General features: G+C 51.2%; 1 protein-coding gene across 13 annotated transcripts in view; it reads left to right on the top strand.

The window, feature by feature from the left end:
• Positions 1 to 6,793: 6,793 nt before the first annotated feature.
• TMEM255B (transmembrane protein 255B) overlaps positions 6,794 to 22,301 on the top strand; it is a 51,033-nt gene continuing 35,525 nt past the window's right edge. For 9 of the 13 annotated variants that reach the window (XM_035294835.3, XM_035294867.3, XM_035294855.3 and 6 more), the window contains exons 1-3: positions 7,226 to 7,321; positions 14,402 to 14,544; positions 16,991 to 17,053. In XM_035294835.3, coding sequence (XP_035150726.1) covers positions 7,276 to 7,321; positions 14,402 to 14,544; positions 16,991 to 17,053 — 252 coding nt within the window. In that variant the 5' untranslated portion in view covers positions 7,226 to 7,275. Of the gene's footprint in view, positions 7,322 to 14,401; positions 14,545 to 16,990; positions 17,054 to 22,301 lie in introns of all 13 variants that reach the window. The other 4 variants (XM_078347534.1, XM_035294874.3, XM_035294880.3 and 1 more) reach the window with 1 other exon arrangement.

Below are 22,301 nucleotides of genomic sequence, written 5' to 3' on the forward strand. Positions count from 1 at the left end.
GGAAAGGTTTCTCCTCTGTCCCAGGCTTCGGGGGGACAGTGTCCAGGGGGCCAGAGCCACCAGATGTGAATGCTGTGTGGTCACCCCTCTGGGCTCTCCCTCTGCATGGCCAGACCCCCCAGTGCATCTGGACATTGCGGTGGATATCTGCCATGTACAGACACAGGCGGACGTTCTGCATGGCCCGCCCTTCTTGCGTTTCCTCGTTCTCTGTAAACCCACTGCTTTCCGCTCTGAGAGTTGCTTTCTGGTTGTGCCGGCTCTGTGGCTGAGGAAGCTGATGTTTTTAGCTTTATCGAGATTTTGTTGCTTATTGCACAATTCCCCATTGCGGTGTCCTGGGGATCAGAAGCTGACTGCTTCCGAGTCAAATGCTCGCTCTAGGAAGTTCTCAGAAGAGCCCCATGGAAGAGCACAAATAACTTATGGAGTTAGAAAGCAGAGGATCTGTAAGACATCACAAGGAATGCAGTTACCATTTGGGGTCGGTCGCCTCCTAACTTAGGGACGATGAGCTTCTTCACTGCTTCCCACGGCGTTCACTTGGGGGATTTTTGCGTGGTCTGAGAAGGCAGTTCTTGGCCACGATGATGATGTCAGTGGCAGAAGTTGCATTCTGGCAACTCCAGACCCTGGGTGACTTTGCCTAGCTCTGCCAGGCCTGGTGTTGCAGGAAATATGCTCATTCCAGGCATGGAAGCTGGGCATGCATCTGGTCTGGGAGCATTTGTCTGTTTCAGAGGCTCTCAGTTCTGTTGATGGTGCACATTTGACCTTTCAGACTTGGAGAAATCAGATTGTAGGCATTTTGCAGAGCACCTGAGCAGACCCAATCTGGTGTGAGACACACTCATGCACACACATGTGCACACACAATCATGCACACACACATACACTCAGTCATGTTCACTCACACATGCACACACACCCAATCATACCCACCCACCCACACATATACCACATGCATGCACAAAGTCATGTGCACCCACTCACACATGCACACACACACAGACAGGTGGACCCACCCACACATGTGCAGTCGTGCACACCCAACTATGCACACATACCCATACGTACACATGTGCACACACAGTCATCCACATCCACCCACACATATACCCACACACATTCACACAGTCATGTGAATGTGAATGGCACCCACTCACACATGCACACATGCACATAGTCATGCACCCACAATCATGTACACCCACCCACACATATACCATACACACTCACAGTCATGTGCACCCACCCACACACGTGCACACACAAGCAGTCATGCACACCCAGCCATGCACACCCACACACATTCACACAGTCATGTGCACCCACCCACACATGCACAGACACACATGCAGTCATGCACACTGAGCCATGCACACATACCCACACATATACCACACGTACTCAGGCAGTCATGTACACTCCCCAACACACAGTCATGCACCCACACTCACACACATAATCATGCACACCCAGCCATCACACCCACACATATACCACACACACACAATCATGCACATCCAGCCATACACACCCACTCACATATACCACATGCACTCACACAGTCATGTGCACCCATCCTCCTACACCCAGCCGTGCACACACATGTGCACACACAGACATGCACACATGCAGTAAGGGGTCTGAGCCGGCGTCCTTCACACAGACAGGCACACACACAGTAAGGGGTCTGAGCCGGCATCCTTACCTTTGTGCTCTGAGCTCTGCAGCATCAGAACCTGCTGCCATAACTGAGCCAAGTGAACTCCTGAAGCAGGAGCACCCTGGGTGTGGCAGGGGAGCACCCACCATCAAGACTCTGCTGCTCTGCTTGCGGGGAGGGGAGTTGTGTCTTTGTTTTTCTTTCTTTCTATAATTCCAGGAAATCATGACTTTAAAACTGACTGTTTTCTTATTATAAATGAATATTCATTGTGGGATATTTAGCACATTCACACAATAAAAACTGTGATTCATTTGTGCTCTCTCAGTTTCTGGGTTTCCGTGTGTTTTTCTGGCAGCTCCTATTCTCTCTGGGTACCTCTGATGCACACGTCATGGCTCTAGGACAGTCTCCCTGCCTGGTGTAGCTGCCTCCTCCACAGATCCCAGGACCATCTCCCTGCCTCATGTGGCTGCCTCCTCCACGGGTCCCAGGACCATCTTCCTGCCTGGCACAGCTGCCTCCTCCACAGATCCCAGGACCATCTCCCTGCCTGGCACTGCCTCCTCCACAGCTCCAGGACCATCTCCCCACCTGGCACAGCTGCCTCCTCCACAGCTCCAGGACCCTCTCCCTGCCTGGCACAGCTGCCTCCTCCACGACAGCCTCATTAACTGTGGTTTAGGGATCCTTCAGCAGTTCCCATTCCAAGCTGCCCAAACAGCTGCTAAACACCTGCTGAAGTAAGAGGAAAAGGTTCACCGTCTCTGGCTGTCACTTTGCTCGTCTTCCAGCCTCCTGTGTAGTGAGAGTCCTGTCTTGACACAGCGATCCCTGTGCAAATTACATTTTCCCCAAACGACCACATCACCATTCCATTTCCCACACACAGCGAGAGTCTCTTCTTTCTTCTTTGAATTTTGTCATCGCGTTGCTCAAGAGAAAGTGGCAGAGGTGACACAGGGTGAAGCTGAGGCTGGGTCACGGAAGGTGCCACAGACTCCACCCAGCTCTCTCTCTCGCCCGACGTTCCTGGGTACCCAGCCTCCATGTTGTGAGGAAGCCCCGTCACCCTGAGGTCACAGGCACAGCCACAGTCAGCCACGTGCCAGTCCTGGAAACCACCCTAGCTAAGCCTGAGTGGAGCAGTGGCAGGGTGACCACCCCAAGCCTTGCCCAAATTTCAACTCCAACTAAATAAATGTTGTTTTTCAAGCCACTGAGTTATGGGGTCATTTGTTCCACTGTTGTAGTAACTGGAATGACCCCCAAGGACCTGTCCCACTATAAAGACTGGCAACCTTGTGACTTCTGGCTCCTGGACTCCTCCCAAGCCTGGACACTTTCCTGGATGCTCACAGGTCGCAGTGTTTCTTGGGCAACCCCATCCACTGTCCCCATCAAGCCAGCACCTGGCCTGTCTCCTGTTTCCTGGAGCTTGCTTGGAGATGACAGATTCATCCAATCCTCCAGGAAGGGCCCAAGCAGCCTGGCTCCCTACCCTCCCGCTCTTAGCTCTGTGTTGCTCCTCCTGGGAGTCCTCCTGGTGGACCTTCTGTGCCCTCTCAGTGCTAAGCTTCACACGAGATGTGGCCTGGGAGGGGCTCAGTCTTCCTGTCTCTTCTCCAGCAGCCTCTGAGCTCCATAAGGGCGCCAGGGTACTGGTCACTCCTGTACTTCCATAGCCCAGTGCCCAGCCCAGCCCTGCTCTGAGCCTGGTCCATGCGCAGGACAGGACGGTGGGGAGCCAGCCCCTGGCCCTTGAAGCCCGCGTGTTGCTTCCCTACCTCACTGGATGTTGCAGGAATGGTTTAGAGATCTGAGTACTACAGAGAGTTAGGGTGAGGGGAGGATGAACCAGCCTTGGGGACCCCCGTATCTCTGAATGAGCAGAGGAAGAAGGCAGGCTGGCAGGAAGGAAGGACAGCGGCTGTCTGTGGGTGGGGGCGGGGCTGTGCTTCCCACCGCTTCCAAGGTGTGGGCCTGGAGAGAGGAGGCGGGGGCGGGGGCTTGCTCAGGGAGCTCCCGAGGACATTCTGAGTCTGCTGTGCTCCAGCTGGCCCCTGCGCATTCCCCACGCCTGGCAGGTGCTTTACCTCCTTTTTAAAAAGGCTCCCTGAGCCCAGTGGGATGAGATGAACAAGGGAATCCCCCGGCTGCTCTCAGGGTGGAAGAGTCTGGGCACCCGGCAGCTCAGAGTGGGACTTGGCCTGCAGAGCCCAACAGGCAGTGCCATTCCTCCCTTTCTTTTTCTTTTGTCCATTTATTTTTTCAAATGTAACAGACTGTGGCCAGGGGCAGTCGCTCTCACCTGCAATCCCAGCACTTCGGGAGGCCCAGGCGGGCAGATAACTTGACTCATGGCATCCGTGCATCTGCCCACACATGACTCATCATGTCCATGCATCTTCACACATGACTCATGGCATCCGTGCATCTGCCCACACATGACTCATGGCATCCGTGCATCTGCCCACACATGACTCATGGCATCCATGCATCTGCCCACACATGACTCATCATGTCCATGCAACTTCAAACATGACTCATGACATCCATGCACCTGCCCACACATGACTCATGACATCCATGCATCTGCCCACACATGACTCATCATGTTCATGCATCTTCACACATGACTCATGGCATCCGTGCATCTGCCCACACAGGACTCATAGCATCCGTGCATCTGCCCACACAGGACTCATGACATCCGTGAGTCTGCCCACACATGGCTCATGACATCCGTGCATCTGCCCACACATGACTCATGTCCATGCATCTTCACACATGACTCATGACATCCATGCCTCTGAACTCACGACTCATGGTGTCCATGTATCTGCACACACATGACTCATGACATTCATGCATCTGCCCACACATGACTCATCTGCCCACACGACTCATGACGTCCATGCACCTGCCCACACATGACTCATGGCATCCGTGCATCTGCCCACACATGACTGATGGCATCCGTGCATCTGTCCACACAGGACTCATGACGTCCATGCACCTGCCCACACATTACTCATCATATCCATGCATCTTCACACATGACTCATGACATCCATGCCTCTGCACACATGACACATGGTGTCCGTGTATCTGCACACATGACTGATACTGACACATGACTTACATGCAGTATTTATGTGTTGACACAGTATGAATTTCGTCTGACTTTGTCTTACCACCTGCACTTTCCCAACCTGCTCCAAGCCACCACCACCTACTGCATCTAATATCCCAAAACCAGATTCTTGGCTTCCACCAGCTGCTCTACAACTACTCTCCAGTGACCCTTCGACATAGGACCCTTCGATAATCCCACATCACTTAGAGCAAAGGCCAGAGGTCCTGCAGCTCACCCCTAATGTCCTCCACCTAGTCCCTGCAGGCCTCCGGCATCCTGGTCTCCTTGCTGCTACCCCGGGCCCGGACAGCTCCACCCCAGCGCGTTTGTGTGGGGTTCCTTTCCCCTGGACCCTCTGCCCCAGATGTCTGGGAGAGCAACTGCCTCCACGCCCTCAAGCTTGGGTCTCCACATCACCTCTCAGTGAGATCTCTTTTCACTACTTCAAAACCAGAGCTCACTCACTCTCCCACACTATATTTTGTTTCTTTACCCTCTTTCCTTTTCCCGTGGCCTGCATTACCTGGGTGTGTGTGTGTATGTATGCATGTGTGTGCAGGCATGCATATATTCCACAGCATGTATTGCCTGGCTGTATATTTATGTGTGCATGCATGTATGCATGTGTATGTATATGTGTGTGTACATATGTATGTATGTACCCCATCGCATGTACTGCCTGGTTGTATATGTGTGCATGCATGTATATGTATATGTGTGTACATATGCATGTATGTATTTATCCCATAGCACATACTGCCTGGCTGTGTATGCATGCATGCATGTGTATGTATATGTATATGTATATGTGTATGTGTGTGTGCACGTATGTATTCCATAGCATGTTCTGCCCTCTAACGTGCTGTGCATTTTTCTTTATTATATTATTATTCATGGTCTCTCTTCCCCACCAGGATCCTTGCCTACCTTGCTCATTGATAGTCCCAAGTACCTGGTACAGTGTCTGGTATATTGTGGATGTTTAGTAAGTGTTGAGAGGATCAGTGAATGAACAGTGTCGATTTTCCTGGTTTGAAACTTTATGTAAATGTTATCATATGCACTGTTGTACTGTGCACTTGTATTTTTGCTCCACGCTGTGTTTTTGGCATTTATTCACATTGATCTGTGTGGCACTCATTTATTTTAACTACCATGTGCTATTTCACTGTACATGCCTGTTTCTTTATCGTGTCTCCCGTGCTGGATGTTCAGGCTGTGCCGTTCTGGACACACAGCGTTGTGGAGGATATTCTGTGTGTCTTCTTGTGCGTGCATTCTTCTCGTGGTAGTTTCTCTCTCACAGTGGATGGCCTGTTAGAAGGACTAGGGAATTCTTAGCAGTTAGGTTCTTCCCAGAATTTCTGATTCAGTTGATCTGGTCTGGGTTCAGGATGGCAGTAATTCTCTTCCTTTAAAGACATTCCTGGATGACTTTAACGGCAGCATGGCAGAGAAGCACGGCTCCTGGCTCTGAGGAGCGCATCTGTGTTTATGATCAAGTCTATAAAGCGTAGATTGCTGGTTTGCCATCTACACCTTCAATTTTCCTACATGTTGCTTTCAAAGTGGTGGCACCAGGCGTGATCCCCCAGCCAGCAGTGAGTGCAGATCCCCATGTTTTCATTAACACTCTCTAAGTCGTTTAAAGGCGTTCTGAGAGGATGAGGGTGAAACAGCGTCCTCTTGTTCCCACGGTGTTCCCCTAATTCTAGGGGCTGAGTTCAGTGGTCGTTCAAGCATCTTCTTTTGTGAAGAGACCGCTGATGTCGTTGACTCAAAGACGTTAAAAATAAATTTAGAAGGATCTTGCTTTTCCCCGCTGCTGCGTGAGGCACGCTCTCTGGCCCCCTGTTTCTTTGCCCTTTTCCAGCAGCAGATTTTACTCAGAACAACTTCAGTGCTGTGGACACGGCGCAGGCCTTGGAGGGGCCAGTGAGCCGGACCTGGGGCTGCCCAGGGGCTGCAGGATGCGCTTGCTCCTCATTTGCTCATTCATCGCAGACTGAGGTTTAACATGTGCTGCCCTCTGAAAACAGAGATCCAGGACTGGCCGGCCCTGCGGCTCCAGGAGGCCCGTCACCTGCCGATGGAGAGGCGAACCCATGATGACCCACCCGTGGCACTTCCAAGAGCCGAGCGCGGCCCCTGCGGGGGTCGCCGTGCCAGGCCTAAGGGGTCCTCCGCAGGCTTGTTCCCTCTGGAGTCCGTTTTCCACTCCTGGCCGCGGCACACGCGTTCCTTTCCCAGACGTCCTGATTTCCAGGAAGCAGGAGGCGGCAGGAGGGGGTGGGAGGAAGAAGTGGGGACCGGAGAGAGGGGAGAAGAGACGCGGACTAAAGGGAGCGAAGGGGGGAAGGGAGCGTGTGGAAGCGCGGGGGCGGGCACGGGGCGGGCACGGGGCGGCGCTGGGCGCTGGGACTGTCGCCGTCGCCGAGAGACAGCCGGGTGGACCCAGGGCCTCGGGATGCAGCCGCCGGTGCCCACACCCCTGGCCCCGCTGGACGCCGCAGGTGAGCGCGGGGCGGGAGCGTGGGGACCCCAGGGCTGGGCGTCCGCAGGTCCCTGCGCCTCCTTTGAGCTCTGCCAATCGGCGTTCATTCATTCGTCTTCTCTTACTCCCCTGTCTCTCCCTCCGCAGGCTTGCTTTTCTTTCTCTTTTCTTTCTTCCCTCCCCTCCCTCCTTCTCTCCCACCCCACCCACCCACGTCTCCGCCTTCTCTGTCCTTCTTTCTATCTGCCTTTCTCTGACTCTGCGTCTGCTCCTCTTTGCCGCTCTTCCCCGTTAGGTTTTCTTATGAAGAACAGGCCACCACACTTGACGGGAACACCCAGCGTGTGCTCCTTTTCCATTTATTCCGACCTACCCGTTTTCTGGGAAAACTTCATTTCGAAGAGCCAGGTAGCGTTTTTCGGTCTGACTCGGAGGTGCGGACAGAATCTTAGTGTCTTCTGGCTCCAGCTCGCCCCCCTCGCACTTCTCCCGTGTGTTCACGGACCCCCAGTTGTTCCCTTTCCCAGACTGACCCCTGCAGCCTTGGAGCGCACGGGCAGGACAACTGGAAAGCGGCTGCGGATGCACAAGTTTGCGGGCCGCGGGGGCTCTTCTGGGAAGCGGCGGATGGGAATAACGCAGGGTGTTCTCCTGTGGGGAGAGCGCTGGGCAGATTTAGAGGAACGGAGTACCCCAGGAAGTCAGGCTCTGATGGCTGAACGGAGGGTTTGGGTGAGGTGCAGGGGGCTCGGCCGCTCCCGCAGAAATAATTCAGCATAAACTGCTGGGGAGTCACCTCAAGGCCCTCTGATTGGGGCGTCTTTGGAAAGTCTCAAACAGCCAAATGAGTTACGGTTATTTAAAACAATTGAGGGATCTGGCTTGTTTCTAAAAGAAACCGCTATATACCTTCCACTCTCTAAAGCAAAATGCTCTATGATCAAATGTATTTATGTGTCTTCATTCTCCAGGAAATGGATCAGTCTATTAATGTATGGTAATGATAACTATTTATTACTTATTAACTAGTTTTATCATCATTATGTTAGAATGCCTTGATGGTTTAAAAATAGCACTTGACTTAGATTTTCTTCTGACAAAGAACTTTAAACCTTAAAACATAATACTTGGAGCTAGTCTTTTTAGTATATGAAACGTTGGTGTGTCTGGGGGTGGGATTATGGGTCTTTTTGCCTGGAGTTGGTCTTTTACTAAAACATATGAAGCACTTGTGTGTCTGGGGGTGGGATTATGGTCTTTCTGCTTCGGTGTGTCTGGGGTGGGATTATGGTCTTTCTGCTTCGGTGTGTCTGGGGTGGGATTATGGTCTTTCTGCTTCGGTGTGTCTGGGGGTGGGGAGATTATGGTCTTTCTTCTTTGTACTTCTTTGTTCACCATTCTGGCCATGTGTAAGATAAGAATGAAAGAGAAATTGATGGCTGAGTGATGACAGTTTTACCTGGGATTATTTTTGACACCATGACTGGTGTCCCCACGATTAAACGGAACTCACCCTTCTTCCTGGGTGTGCCAGGCCCTGCTGGCAGGAAGGCAGTCTCTTGGAACCTTACCAGCGGTGTCACCTCCCATGCTTTGTGACATTCCCCTTCCTGGCTCTTCAGAGTAGAGGAAGTGGGTCCGAGGGGTAGGGAAAACCTCACCTCCAGCCTCGCATCTCTTCCAGGTAGGACCAGGCATGGACACAGGCTCCTGTGGTTCAGCTCCTCCAGCTAAGGCTGGGGGTGGGAGCCAGGAAGGGGACAACTGGTCAGGTGGGAGAACTGGGGGCTAGTTGGGGAGTAACAAGGAGATATTCTGAGACACTCTAGATGGGCTGCACCTGCGGAAGACTAGAATTAGAAAATCCACAAGCACGATAGCGGAGAGGTAGCTGTTGGCCCACTTGTCTTCACGTCTCAGAACTTCTGGCAACTCCCGGTGGGAGAAATGCTGGTGAAGAACAACGGCTGTGCCCTGATGATTAGCATATTCATTACGTTGACAAAGTCCTGTAAGAGAGCCCATGTACCGGCCTCACTGGATACTTACCACAGTCTTGAGAAGTGGCTAAGCAGGTGGTTCTCAGGATTTCCGTCCTACAGCTCAGGAGACTGAAGTGCCTTCATTCATTCCACACTAAGGGATGTGTCTGTGTCCTCATTTGGGCACTGGGAACCAGAAACAAGATAGTCAGAGAGCTCTTGCCTCTCATGGGGTTCTCTGCTCCCAGGCTCTGCTCAGGAAACACAGTGGGTCTGAATAGACCCAGAATGGTTTGGGTCCAGTCCTGTAAGCTGCCTCTGCAATAAACCTATAGTAGATTTTTTAATTAATAGGGCACCTAGGAACACTTTCATTTTAACAGTGCACATAATAACAGTATTTCTGCTAACGGGACAGGAAAATCAAGAAATTATTCAGGTGATTTTAGTTATCTTTCTCCTAAGTGGAACCCCCTTTCTTTTGAAAGACATTAAAATGCTTATATCTTATGGTAATTATAAAGATATCAGCCAGGTGCGGTGGCTCATGCCTGTAATCCTACCAGTTTGGAAGGCCGAGGCAGGTGGATCATTTGAAGTCAGGAGTTTGAGACCAGCCTGGCCACCATGGCGAAACCCCATCTCTACTAAAAATACAAAAAATTAGCTGGGTGTGGTGGGATGCACCCATAATCCCAGCTACTTGGGAGGATGAGGCAGGGAGAATTGCTTGAACCCAGGAGGCAGATGTTGCAGTGAGCTGAGATTGCACCCTTGCACTCCAGCCTGGGCAACAGAGCGAGACTATATTTCAATAATAATAAAAAAAACCCACCTTCTTTTCTTGAGTTTATGTTTGTCTTATTTTTATGCTGTCATGTATTTATAAAATGTATATAAGGTTGGGACTCTTCTTTTTGCTATCTCTATTATACCTGGAGTCAGAATATTGCCATTGCTTAGTTGAATGAGATTTTTAAGAACCACTGCTTCCAGAGTCCCACGTAAGTCCTGCTGTCTTTCTAGACCTGTATGAATCTAGGAATCTGTGATAAAAATGCTGATAAAAGGGTGGCTCATACCTTCTGCTTTTTATTATGCAGCAGATATGGGGGGAAGTCAGACTCAGGAAAGAGGGGTAAACAGCACAGTTAGGTTGAAAATGGTTTGTAGAAGGATTTGTGTGATTTCAGAGGAGATATGTCTAATGCTTCGCTCAATAATAGCAAATCAACATGTTACCGACTGACTAGACAAGGGCAGATAACCCAGTTGGTCTTGCTGGGCCCCCACTCTTTATGCCAATGAAGCAAACAGAGCTTCTGGCTTTTAGAACCAGAACGGAGTCAAGGAGGTCCTGACAGACAGACATCCATCCGCAGGAGGCTGGGACAGGAGCCCCACCGAAGGTTCTACCTGTGGCTCAAAGCAGATGCTGAGTCATCTGGTCAATTATTTTGAGCATAATGTTATATGTGTGCAGTACATTTAATTAAGAAAAAGCACACAACAAAATCCTCATTTGTCTCCTCATCAGACAAATGAGGAGAGCATTTGTCTGATAATTTCTCAAATACTTAGTCCCATAAAATTTAGTTTTAGAAATCCTATTGTTCTTAAAATACATGGAAACAGTCAGAAGATTGGCATGAGACCTGAGGGAAAACAGGAAAGGTGCACCGAAGGGGAATCGTGTGAGTCAAAGGCTCCTGGCATTTGGCTGCACTGGCAGGTGCTGCGTGGAGGCTGGTGAGGTGACCTGGAGCCTCTGGTCATGACCAAATGAGAGCAGGAAGTCACCCTGCTCTGAAAATCCACGCGCTGCCCAATCCCAGGATGGTAGGACTGTCATTAATAGGATGGTTTTGTGTCATTCCACAGTAACAGCTTCCTTAACTTCCAAAATGTGGAATTGCATATATTTTTAAATTTCGTGTCCATTTCTAAAAAGTTTACCTACCTTTCTAATATGAATCAACCAGAACAGAGTTTCCGGGAGGTGCCTTCCTTCCTCTCGCCCACTCGCTCCCAGAGTGGCTTTGTCATTTCCCGCCTCAACTTCCCTACAGAGACGCTGGATCTGCCGCCATCGTTCCTGTCTCTCGGGGAAACGACCGTGAACGTATAACCTTTCAGGTTTTTGACAAATTGCAAGATTTCAGTGAAAAAACTACTATAATATTGGGGTCCTAATTTGAGAAAAAATGCTTTAAAAAGTCCATAGTGCAATGAAAAAAGACCATTAGATTTTATACCTACTTGTTAATTTGGGTTACTGTGAATTTTATTTTCCCTTTTGTATTTTTCAGTATTTATGAGTGTTCCATGCAAAATAACTATTGCTCTTGTGAGCAGCATAAAAATCACGCTTTTCAACATAGACCCACAGTCTTCCTTTTCCTTGTAAAAACGTCATTATCACCTTCCTAACTTTTTCCAGCCCAACGAGGGTTGGTTTTTAGTTCACAAATACCATGAGGGACGCGGGGAGGTGGAAGGAAGTCTGAGGCTGAAAAGCCAGGAACCCAGGGGCGGAGTTCGAGGAGGCCTCCTGCGTTCCCGACTGGCAGGTGCAGCGCCCGTCCCTCGCTCAGGGCTGGCGTAGTGTGCCCGGGCCTCGCTCATCCATCTAAGGACAAGAAGGGACGCGCTGCAAGCCCACAGGAAGGCAGGCGTGGCCTGGAATGGGACCGGCAGGGGCGTGGGCGTGGCCTGGGATGGGACCGGCAGGGACGTGGGCATGGCCTGGGAACGGGACGGGCAGGGCCGTAGGCGTGGCCTGGAATGAGACGGGCAGGGGCTTAGGCGTGGCCTGGAATGGGACCGGCAGGGGTGTGGGCGTGGCCTTGGATGGGATGAACCGGGGCATGGGCGTGGCCTGGGATGGGACAGGCAAGGGTGTGGCCGCGGGTTATGGGGCGGGGCAGGGGGAGTGTCATTCTAACGGACACCGGATGATGTGCAGGCGCCAGGTGCTGGGCAGCCAGTCTGGCCTCAGGGCTCCTCGTGCTGTGCCCTCCCCCACGTCCACCCGCTTGCTTACCCCTACAAGCTTATTCAGCGTGACCCCTGCAGAAGTAGCCTTGGGTACCAGGAGGGCACAGGCGTGGCCCTGGCTGCAGGGGAGCCCACACTCAGGGCGGGTTCCTGAGGCTGGGTGTGGGGACTGCTCCTGGCCCTCCCAGGCCGCAGCCTTCTGTGTCTCAGTAGGGTGGCTTTCAGAAGGAGGGCCTCACTCCACTGGGCTGAAGGGTGCGCTGTGCCATCGTCAGGCCTCCCAGGGAAGGCTCTGTCCTCTGCCGGCTGCCTGTGGGTGACACATCCCGAGCGCCCTGACCCCAGCCCTGCCTAAGTTTTCTACACTGAACTTGGCCTTTTCCAATGTCTGCAATGTGTACTCTGTCTGTCTGCCATCCCCTCAGCCTCCTCACACCCGGGGAGGCTCTGCAGGGGCAGAAGTGAGGGGGTGACTGTGGAGAGCACAGGGGTGAGTGGGGGCTACTGTGCTCAGGGTGTCTGTGCAAAAACATTTTAAAAAGGCCTTCAGAGGGTGCTGGGAGCCTCTCTGAGCACCTGGCTGGGAGACAGCAGGTGCAAAGGCCCTGTGGATGCAGAACAAGCCTGCCTCTAAGGAGGCAGGAGATGGGGCAACCAGGGAGAGGCTGAAACCACTGGCCCTCAGCCTGGAGCATAAACCAAGGATGGTGCTGCTGGCTGCCTTGGTGCAGCGGGTCTGAGGGGGGCACAGCCTGGCTGGCTGGTAGGAGCAATGGTTAGCAAATGGAGTGACCTGGTCCCCTCCAAGGTGAAAGGTAAAAAGCATTTTAGGATGAAATTCTTGGGATAAGTGTATGCTTGTGAGGGTCAAGAGGCAGGCGGGGTGGCTGTGCCAGCCTTCCTTCCAGGCTGTGCCCTTGCTGGGTCAGCCAGACAAAAATGGCTCTCTCAGATCAGCAGAGCGATTCTGCATCTGCACATTGATTTATAGTCTTGTGAAATTCATTTCTGAGGACTCAACAATCCCTTCTTTGGGCACGATAACCTTTCCTTGCCATTGAGCTCTGCTGATGGGATTGCAGAAATGTAAATCTTCAGACGTGGACCTTCTAGAGTGTGGATGATGTCTGCGTGGCCGTCCTCACTGCTGGCAGCTCTCCAGTGTGGAGTCTGCTTCCCCTGCACACATGCACTCACACACACATGCATACACACGTGTACACACACAGATGTTTATTTTCAAAATCTTGGAGTAGAAGACCTTGCCATGGGTTTTTAAATTTCCTATTTTATTTGGAGTCACACAGAGTCAAGATCATTTAGTTTTCAAAAAACAAAGCAAGACAGAAGGCGCAGCTGGACAGCTGCTGTGTCCCTCTCTCCTGCCCACAGCCGTTGCTGCTGCTGCTGCTGTGTGTCCCTCTCTCCCACCCACGGCTGCTGCTGCGTGTCCCTCTCTCCCGCCCAGGGCTGCTGCTGCGTGTCCCTCTCTCCCGCCCATGGCTGCTGCTGCTGTGTGTCCCTCTCTCCCGCCCACGGCTGCTGCTGCGTGTCCCTCTCTCCCGCCCACGGCTGCTGCTGCTGCTGCATGTCCCTCTCTCCTGCCCACGGCTGCTGCTACATGTTCCCCTCTCCCTGCCCCTCCCTTGTCGGCAGCACCCCGCCACTGTGTGTGGCCGTGATAGGCAAGTAGAGAGGGTGTGTCCGTGAGCAAACAGTGATAATAAAACAGTAAAGAAAAGATAGGAAGATGTTCCCTGTCCTCCCGGGGACACCGTGACCCTGAGGGGAGAAAGTCACACTGAGGAAGAGGCAGGCTATGGGAAGTGGCCCTTTCTGGTTGGCTTTCTTGGGTTCTGTGACACTTAGAATTAGGTTTGGTTGCAAATACCAGGCCATCCAGTACAGTGGCTTATGGTCCAGAGGTTTCATTCTGTTATCTGATGGAGGCTGGGGGTGGACCCCTGAGGTGGGTCTGGAGGCAGATGAGGATAGTGCCTCCCAGGACCCCTGGGCCACGGAGCACGGCCCAGAGCCTGCTGGGCTGGGAGAAGAGGGAGCCTGTGACACCCTCCCCAGCCTGAGCCCTCACTGACCCGTTTTCACCTTCCTCCCTACAGAAGGGCTTGCAAGGAGGAAGAAGACGTCACTCTGGTTTGTGGGGTCTCTGCTGCTGGTGTCCGTCCTTATAGTGACCGTCGGGCTGGCCGCCACAACCAGGACGGAGAACGTGACCGTGGGGGGCTACTACCCTGGGATCATTGTGAGTGTGCTGAGCCGGTGGCCTGGACTGGGGGCGGGTGGTGTGCGGTTCTCTCAGGGCAGGGTGGAGTCCACGCAGCTCACAGGGCTGGGGTTGAAGGTGGGGGGACTTCGATCGGTGCTTGTGGTCAGCAGCGTTACGGCCCCCACAGACGTGCACATCCCAATCCCCAGGACCTGGGACGGAGGCAGGTCCAAGGCAGAGAGGATTCACGTTGAGGTCCAAGCTGACCTTAAAACAGGGCCAGGTGCCTTCCATTGTCTGGGTTGACCCGATGCGGTCACAGGGTGACCAGGGGGCAGGAGGGGCCAGAGACGGGCAACAGGAAATGTCCGAGGTGGAGGAGGGGCCAGTATGTCCAAAAAGGCCAAACAGAGCGTCCCCCAGCACCCCAGAAGGATTTTACCCTGAGGGTCCAGGCCCACCACCCTAGCCCACGGAAGAGACGATTCCTGCCAAGAAGCCATGGATCCAAGATTGTATTAGTGACATGCTCAGGTGGGAACGACCAGAAGGTGGTGGTGCTGGCGTCACCACCCCCAGACCAGATTTTGAACAGTAAGGCGGCGAGGTAGATTGATGGTAGCCTAATTGGGCCTGGCGAGAGCTGGTCACCCAGATCCAAATTACCGAGATTTTCTGAACTATGAAATCACATCCACTGTCATTAGCAATAAAAATTGCCCTAAGTGCCTGCATTCTGGGACAGTGAACCTCTGTGGGAGTGGCTTGGATCAGCTGTGACGCCCTGGGACAGTGAACCTCTGTGGGAGTGGCTTGGATCAGCTGTGACGCTCTGGGACAGTGAACCTCTGTGGGAGTGGCTTGGATCAGCTGTGACGCCCTGGGACAGTGAACCTCTGTGGGAGTGGCTTGGATCAGCTGTGACGCCCTTCCTGTGCCCCGGAGCCCAGCTGCTATGTCATATACTGCTAAAGAAAGATTTTAAAATGTGGCTTCTTCAATCTCGTGACTCCCACCTAACGTACTACCACGATGGATCATATTATCCACAGCAATCTGCAAAGACGGAAGGTTTTTGGCACTCAGCATTCGGAAATGTTGTTTATTTCACTTTTTTTTTTTTTTTTTTTGAGATGGAGTTTCGCTTTTGTTACCCAGGCTGGAGTGCAATGGCGCAATCTCGACTCACCACAACCTCCGCCTCCTGGGTTCAAGCAATTGTCCTGCCTCAGCCTCCCAAGTAGCTGGGATTACAGGCACGCGCCACCATGCCCAGCTAATTTTTTGTATTTTTAGTAGAGACGGGGTTTCACCATGTTGACCAGGATGGTCTCGATCTCTTGACCTCGTGATCCACCTGCCTCGGCCTCCCAAAGTGCTGGGATTACAGGCGTGAGCCACCGCGCCCGGTCTGAAACATATATTTTAATACATGTACCTTGAAGTGAAATTTTGCTATTTTTGAACTGTGGAGTTGAGCTCTGGTATTTGAAGCTCAGCCCTTGAAGAAATATTCCTGTGATCCCTGGAGAATTCTCAAAGCATTGGTGAAGACCACACGTGTACATGTCTATCACCACAGACGCACAGACACAATTACAGATAAAGGCGAAACTATTTACACAAAGAAGTCCCGTGTCCATTGCGTTAAACTCCACGCCACGGCCCCAGGAACTCCAAGGCTGTACTGTGCTGGCCACTTTCCTCCAGACGCCCACTGGGAAATATGACCGGCTGGTGCAGCAGCGTGTGAGCAGCAGCCGTCTTAGACCTCCACGGAAATTCCCCCACTAGGTGGGCGTCACTTGCCAGGATGGGCTGGGGTGGAGGGTGTGAGTGCCCGACTGCTGGCCTCTGTAGTTCCTGACATCCCGGCATCATTTTCTACCCAGGGCTGAGGCTTCCTGTGGAGCAAGGGGGCTCTGCGGGAACCCTGGTGACCTGTGCTGCAGCCCAAGGCCCCCTCCATGCCTGGCCCAGGCGCCCTTTCCCCACGCCTAGTGCCTCCCTGCTGACAGCCTGCCCTGCTCGCCCTTCCGAAGCAGCAGGCAAGGTCAGGCAGTCTCAGCTGGTGTCACAGGTGGCCCTGGGGCCCACGGCTGTAGTTTCCTGATACTTTACCCAGCAGCCGTGCTGAGGGGCATCTCAGATCTGAAGAAGACGGGGCAGATGGTGGTGCTTGGTGGCCCTGGGTCCCCGAGAAGATGCTTTGTCTGGAGGAGGAGCAGGATCCTCTCATTCCCCACAGTCACAAGCCAAACACACTCATCATTAAATACCTCTGAGCAGAGACTCCCACCCAAACCCGGCTGACACACCTCTGCTCAGGGGTTGAGGCTCTTGAGGTGTGGACGTCTGCCCTTTGCCCCTGGATAAAATGCTTTTTGAGGGTGGGAGTGTTTGCTGTTAAATGTCGGTGTTCTGATGTTAAGCTGCCAGGTGTGCTGATGAGCGTTTCTCTCCCGTTCTTCCTCGGTTTCAGCTTGGCTTTGGATCCTTCTTAGGAATTATTGGCATCCACTTGGTGGAGAATAGAAGACAAATGGTAAGAAAGTTCATCGAAACTTCCAACTGTGGGGTAGTGGGGAGCATGAGGCCCTTCTCTGGGGATGGTACAGCTGTGCTGGAGCTCTGAGAAGAGTCAGAGCCCCCCACGCCTGCTCCCCAAACACTGGCATCTCCAGGACCAGCTCTGAGGTGGCAAATTAAAAGTCCTAGTGTGTAAAGTTCAGACAAGAATGTGTGCATGAGCCTCTCTTCCTTTTGAACCAGCCAGCAGCCCTAGAGTCTTCTCTCTCATCTGAGTTCGGTCAATGTTTATCTTGCCCAGACTAAGAGGCAAAGACGTAAAAGCAGGAAGGAGCCCCGGTTCACACGGCAGAAATGCAGAGTGATATCAGACACTGCCCGTCCGTGATGCTCGTGGCCACCTGCTTGGCAACAGCGTCAGGTCCAACTGGAAGACTGTTTTGTTGACGCACTGTTTGGGGGACTATAACTTTAAAAACAAAAACAAGTTAATTTTTTGAGTTCACGGTGACAGCCAGGATTGAATTTTAAGATTGGGGTTCAGAGAGGAGGTGGATGGGCCATTTCTGCCTCAGACCAGGCTGGAGTTCTCAGCTATCTCTGCACTGGCCGTCATCTTATTGTATCATCCAGTGTGCAAATGACCTGTGTTGGGCCCCCGATCCCTGCCTGTTCCTGGTTTCCAGGCCAAGAGGGAGGGTGAGATGGCTGGGTCGCAGCGTGTACTCTCGGAATTCCTTGTATTCGTCTGTTTCCATGCTGCTGATAAAGACATATCCAGGAGTGGGTAATTTACAAAAGAAAGAGGTTTAATTGGACTTACAGTGCCACGTGGCTGGGGAAGCCTCACAATTATGGCAGAAGGCAAGGAGGGGCAAGTCACATCTTACATGGAGGGCAGCAGGCAAGAGGGTGAGAGCTTGTGCAGGGGAACTCCCCCTTATAACACCCATCAGATCTCATGAGACTCACTATCATAAGAACAGCATGGGAAAAACCTGCCCCCATGATTCAGGTGCCTCCCACCAGGTCTCTCCCACAACACATGAGACTTTGGGTAAGGACACAGGCAAACCACATCACCCTGCACGGGACCCAGCAAACTGCTTCTGCTGCCTCGGAAGCTGAACCTGGGGCAGATGGAGGCTGATCGTATGAGGGTGGGATGTCCCTGGAGGGTTGAAGGGGTGGCTGCACAGACTGGATTCTGGTGAAGCAAAATGTTCTGTTCTGCGTATTGGATACAGTGTGCACTGCAGGGTGAGATGCCATTCTCGGCCAGCAGTTGCAAAGAGATGGAGAGATAGGCCTGGCATCTCCTCTCCCAGCCACCTCCCATTGTTGGCTCCTGAGGGTGGGCATCACAGCTGAGCAAGGTGGGCAAAGACCTCATGTCTGCAGAATGGCGTTGGAAATAGAGGCCACCTTTGGGAGCCAGTTTCCCCTGTGATGGTCTCTAGACAGCATCTGTTCGGGGCCTGTGGGGCTTGGTGGGCCTGCAGTTGGAAGGCCTCTCGAAGGCAGACGCTGGGTGTGAAGCTGGGCTTTGGCGATGCACAGGATAGGTGGGCAGTGTGGGTCTATTTCTCTTTCCTGTAAAAAAAAGGCTTCCATGAGATATAGTCTACATTCCATAAAACACCCATTTAAAGTGCACAATTCAATGTTTTTTAGTGTATTCAATATATGTGAACCGTCAGCACAGCCAGTGTTAAAAACATGAATCACCTCAGCAAGAAACGCACCCCATCTGTTAGCCCCCTACCTACCCAGCCTAAGTGACCAGGAATCAACTTCCTGTTTCTGTGGATTCCGACTCTGGGCTTGCGTGGGTGGGAGTAAGGAGTAATATACAGTCTCCGTGTCTGGTGTCTGGGCTTGCGTGGGTGGGAGTAAGGAGTAATATGTGGTCTCCGTGTCTGGTATCTGTGCTTGTGTGTGGCAGGAGTAAGGAGTAATATGCAGTCTCCGTGTCTGGTGTCTGGCACTGTGCATCATATCTTTAAGCTTTTTCCGAATTTCCTTGCTTTCTGTGGCTGAATAATAATCCACTGTATGGACGGGCCACGCTTATCCATTCACCGGGTAATGGACATTATGGCTGTTTCCACCCTTTGGCTGCTGTGAACGTCTGTGCATAGGTTTCAGTGTGAACACGTGTTTTCATTTCTTTCGGGCATGTCCCTAGGAATGAATTGCTGGGTCATACAGCAATCCTGTTTAATCGTTTGAGGAACTGCCGGACTGTTTTCCAAAGTGGCTGCCCCATGTTAACATTCCCACAGACAGGCATGAGGGCTCCAGTTCCTCCACTCCCTCACCAGCACTTGCTGCTGTCTGGTTTTGACTCTAGTCATCCGACGAGCGTTAAGTGGTGTCCATCGCGGTTTTGATTGCATTTCTCTGATGATCAGTGACGTTGAGTATCTCCTCAGGTGCCTGTCGGCCATTTGCATACGTTCTTGGAGAAATGACCGTTCCATTTCCTTTGCTTGTTTTTACACTGTTGCCTCTTCCTGTGGAGTTGTCCGTTGTTCACGCATTCTAGACACAAGGGCCTTCTCAGATACGTGATTGGCAAGTACTTCCTCATTCTGCAGTTGCCTCTTCACTTTCCTGATGGTGTCCTTTGGCACACAAAAGGTTTTAATTTTGATGAACTCCAATTAATCTATCTTTTCTTTTGTTGTTCATGCTTTTGGTGTCTTATCTAAGAATCCTTTGCAAAGGTAAGTACATGAATATTTACCCCTAGATTTTTCTAGAAGAGTTTTATAGTTTTAACTCTTCCATTTGGTTCTGTGATCCACCTTGAATTAACTTTCTTTGTGATGTGAGGTAGGGGACCACGTTCATGCATTTGCATGAGGACATCCAGTTGTCCAAGCATCATTTGCTGAAAAGACTGTTCTTTTCTCATTGAATGGTCTTGACACCCTTGTTGAAAATTAATTGGCCATAGCTACATGGGTTTATTTGTAGACTTTTAATTATATTCCATTAATCTATATGTCTGCACTGCGCCAGTACCACAGAGTCTTGATTTCTGTGACTTCATAGTAAGTTTGAAATAAGGGCTGTGAGTCCTCCAGCTTTCTTCTTCTTTTTCAGGATTATTTTAGCAATTCCACATGAATTTTAGAATCAACTGGTCAATTTCTACAAGGAAGCCAGCTGGGGTTCTGGTAGGGATGTTTTGAATCTGTAGCTCAGTGTAGGGAGGGTTACCATCTGAATGTTGTGTGCCAGTCCATGAACATAGAATGCTTGCCCAGTTCTTTAGACCTTCTATAATTTTTAAAAACAATGTTTTATAGTTTTTAGAGTTATAAGTTGTATCTCTAAAAACTCTAAAAACTATGTTTTGTATCAAATTTACTTATTCTTCACTAGTTATTAAATTAAGTACTTACCAAATTAAACTTATTCTTAAGTACTTTATTCTTTTTGAGGCTATTTCAAGTGGAATTGAATTTAACTTTTGGGTTGTCCATTGCAAGTGTTTGCAAACACAGTTGACTTTGTATATTGATCTAATATCCTGCAACCCTGCAGAACTCGTTTCTTTGTTCTAGCAGTTTTTAAAAAATGAATTCTTAGGATTTTGTATCTACTAGAGCATGTCTTCACAACTAGAAACACTTTTGTAGGGCTGAGGGCCCCACAGGGTCGTGGGGTGACCCTTATGCTGTGCTGAGGCGCAGGATCCGGGAAATAGAGACAGGACACAGAAGTACAAACGCAGCGAGGCTCGGGGGGCCACGCCACCTATAAGCAGAGTCAGGCGAGGCCCCGAATGTCCAGAAGCATGAGTATTTGTTGTGCATAGGTTAGGGGGCAGGGCAGTGAGTGAAGTCATCTTTAAGGACAGTGATAGGGTCGTGAGCAATAAAACATGGGGTCCACCCCCATTAGGCCACCTAGGCCAGGAGATGGACAGTGCACAGCAAGGGGCCCGTTCCCACAAAGGCAAAGGCTGTGTGCAGTAAGGGGTCCACCCCCATTAAGTCACCGAGGCTTGAAGGTGGGCCCTGTGCAGTGAAGAGGGTGCAGTGTGCAATACTTCTATCTATGGGAAACTACTTCTAAGAAGATTTATAGGAGGATGCTTTAAGTCACACAGCAGTGACAGAGCCGTCAGGGTTACCGCCACCTGCTGGCAGCTTCCAATGGGTTCTATGGGAAGATGCTTTTCGAGCAGCACAGCAGCAAAAGCTGATAAAGTTCACAGTCACAAGGTGGATTGCCGGTCTGAGGGCGGCCTTCCATAAGAACTGGAGCAAGGTCCTAGAACTCCTTTATCAGGAGGAGTGGCTCTCGCCCCAAGCCTGCCATACAGCGGGTATCTATGTTACTGAACGCTGCTGCCTGGGCCATGGATTCTTGTCCTGGCATAACTGTTTTTCCCTTAAATCATGCTCTGCGCTGTGTCTGCTCTAGGCATTCCTCCGATGATAAGCTGCTTATTCCTTAATTCGTGCTCTGTACTGTGTCCACTCCAGGCATTCCTCCGATTATGAACTAAGATATAATTATAGGTATATATGTAGGGAAATATTCTTTAGGCACTCATACTATCAACTATTATATGATTATATATAGAGGATTATATAAAGGGATTCATCAACCCTATTTCTATAAACTAATATATGATTATGTAAAGGATTACATAAAGGAAATAGCTGAGTAGTAACACTATAAAGTGAGATCTTCCTCAGGCCCTAACTCTGCCAGGGTTCCGCTTAGCTCTCATTCCTCGGTGCCTATATGGCGGGGTTACCGACACACTTGCTTCTTCCTTTCCAGTCTGGATGCAGGGGGACCATTTCTATGGCTTTAGTAAAAGCACATGGGTCCTGGAATAACAGAATAGAGACCCAAAAGTGACAGGAACTGCCAGAGCCAAGTGGTGTTCAGCTTTCCGTGGGCTTTCCCGCACCCAGGTGAGGAGGGCACCCAGATGCCCCAGACCGGAGCTCTGAGGGGGTGTCTAATGCCTGTGCAAGCTCATTTCTGCCTTTTCAGGGGAGGCGTTCTTCTGGGCTAATGTTGCATGGTGAACGCACATTTTACAATCTCACATTAATTTAGTATTTGTGATAGCTGAGACCTGGATGCCCATGAGTGCTGTGTGATCCTCGGAACCTTCCTGAAGCATTTTCAGCCTCAGTTGCTTCATTAGCATGGTGGTCGGGAACATTGGAGCCAATGCACCTGAGAATGTCTTGTCCATGACAGGTTTCCAGAAAGTAGTGGCCATCGTT

Source organism: Callithrix jacchus, chromosome 1 (assembly GCF_049354715.1).
Source record: "Callithrix jacchus isolate 240 chromosome 1, calJac240_pri, whole genome shotgun sequence".
Taxonomy (NCBI): domain Eukaryota; kingdom Metazoa; phylum Chordata; class Mammalia; order Primates; family Cebidae; genus Callithrix; species Callithrix jacchus.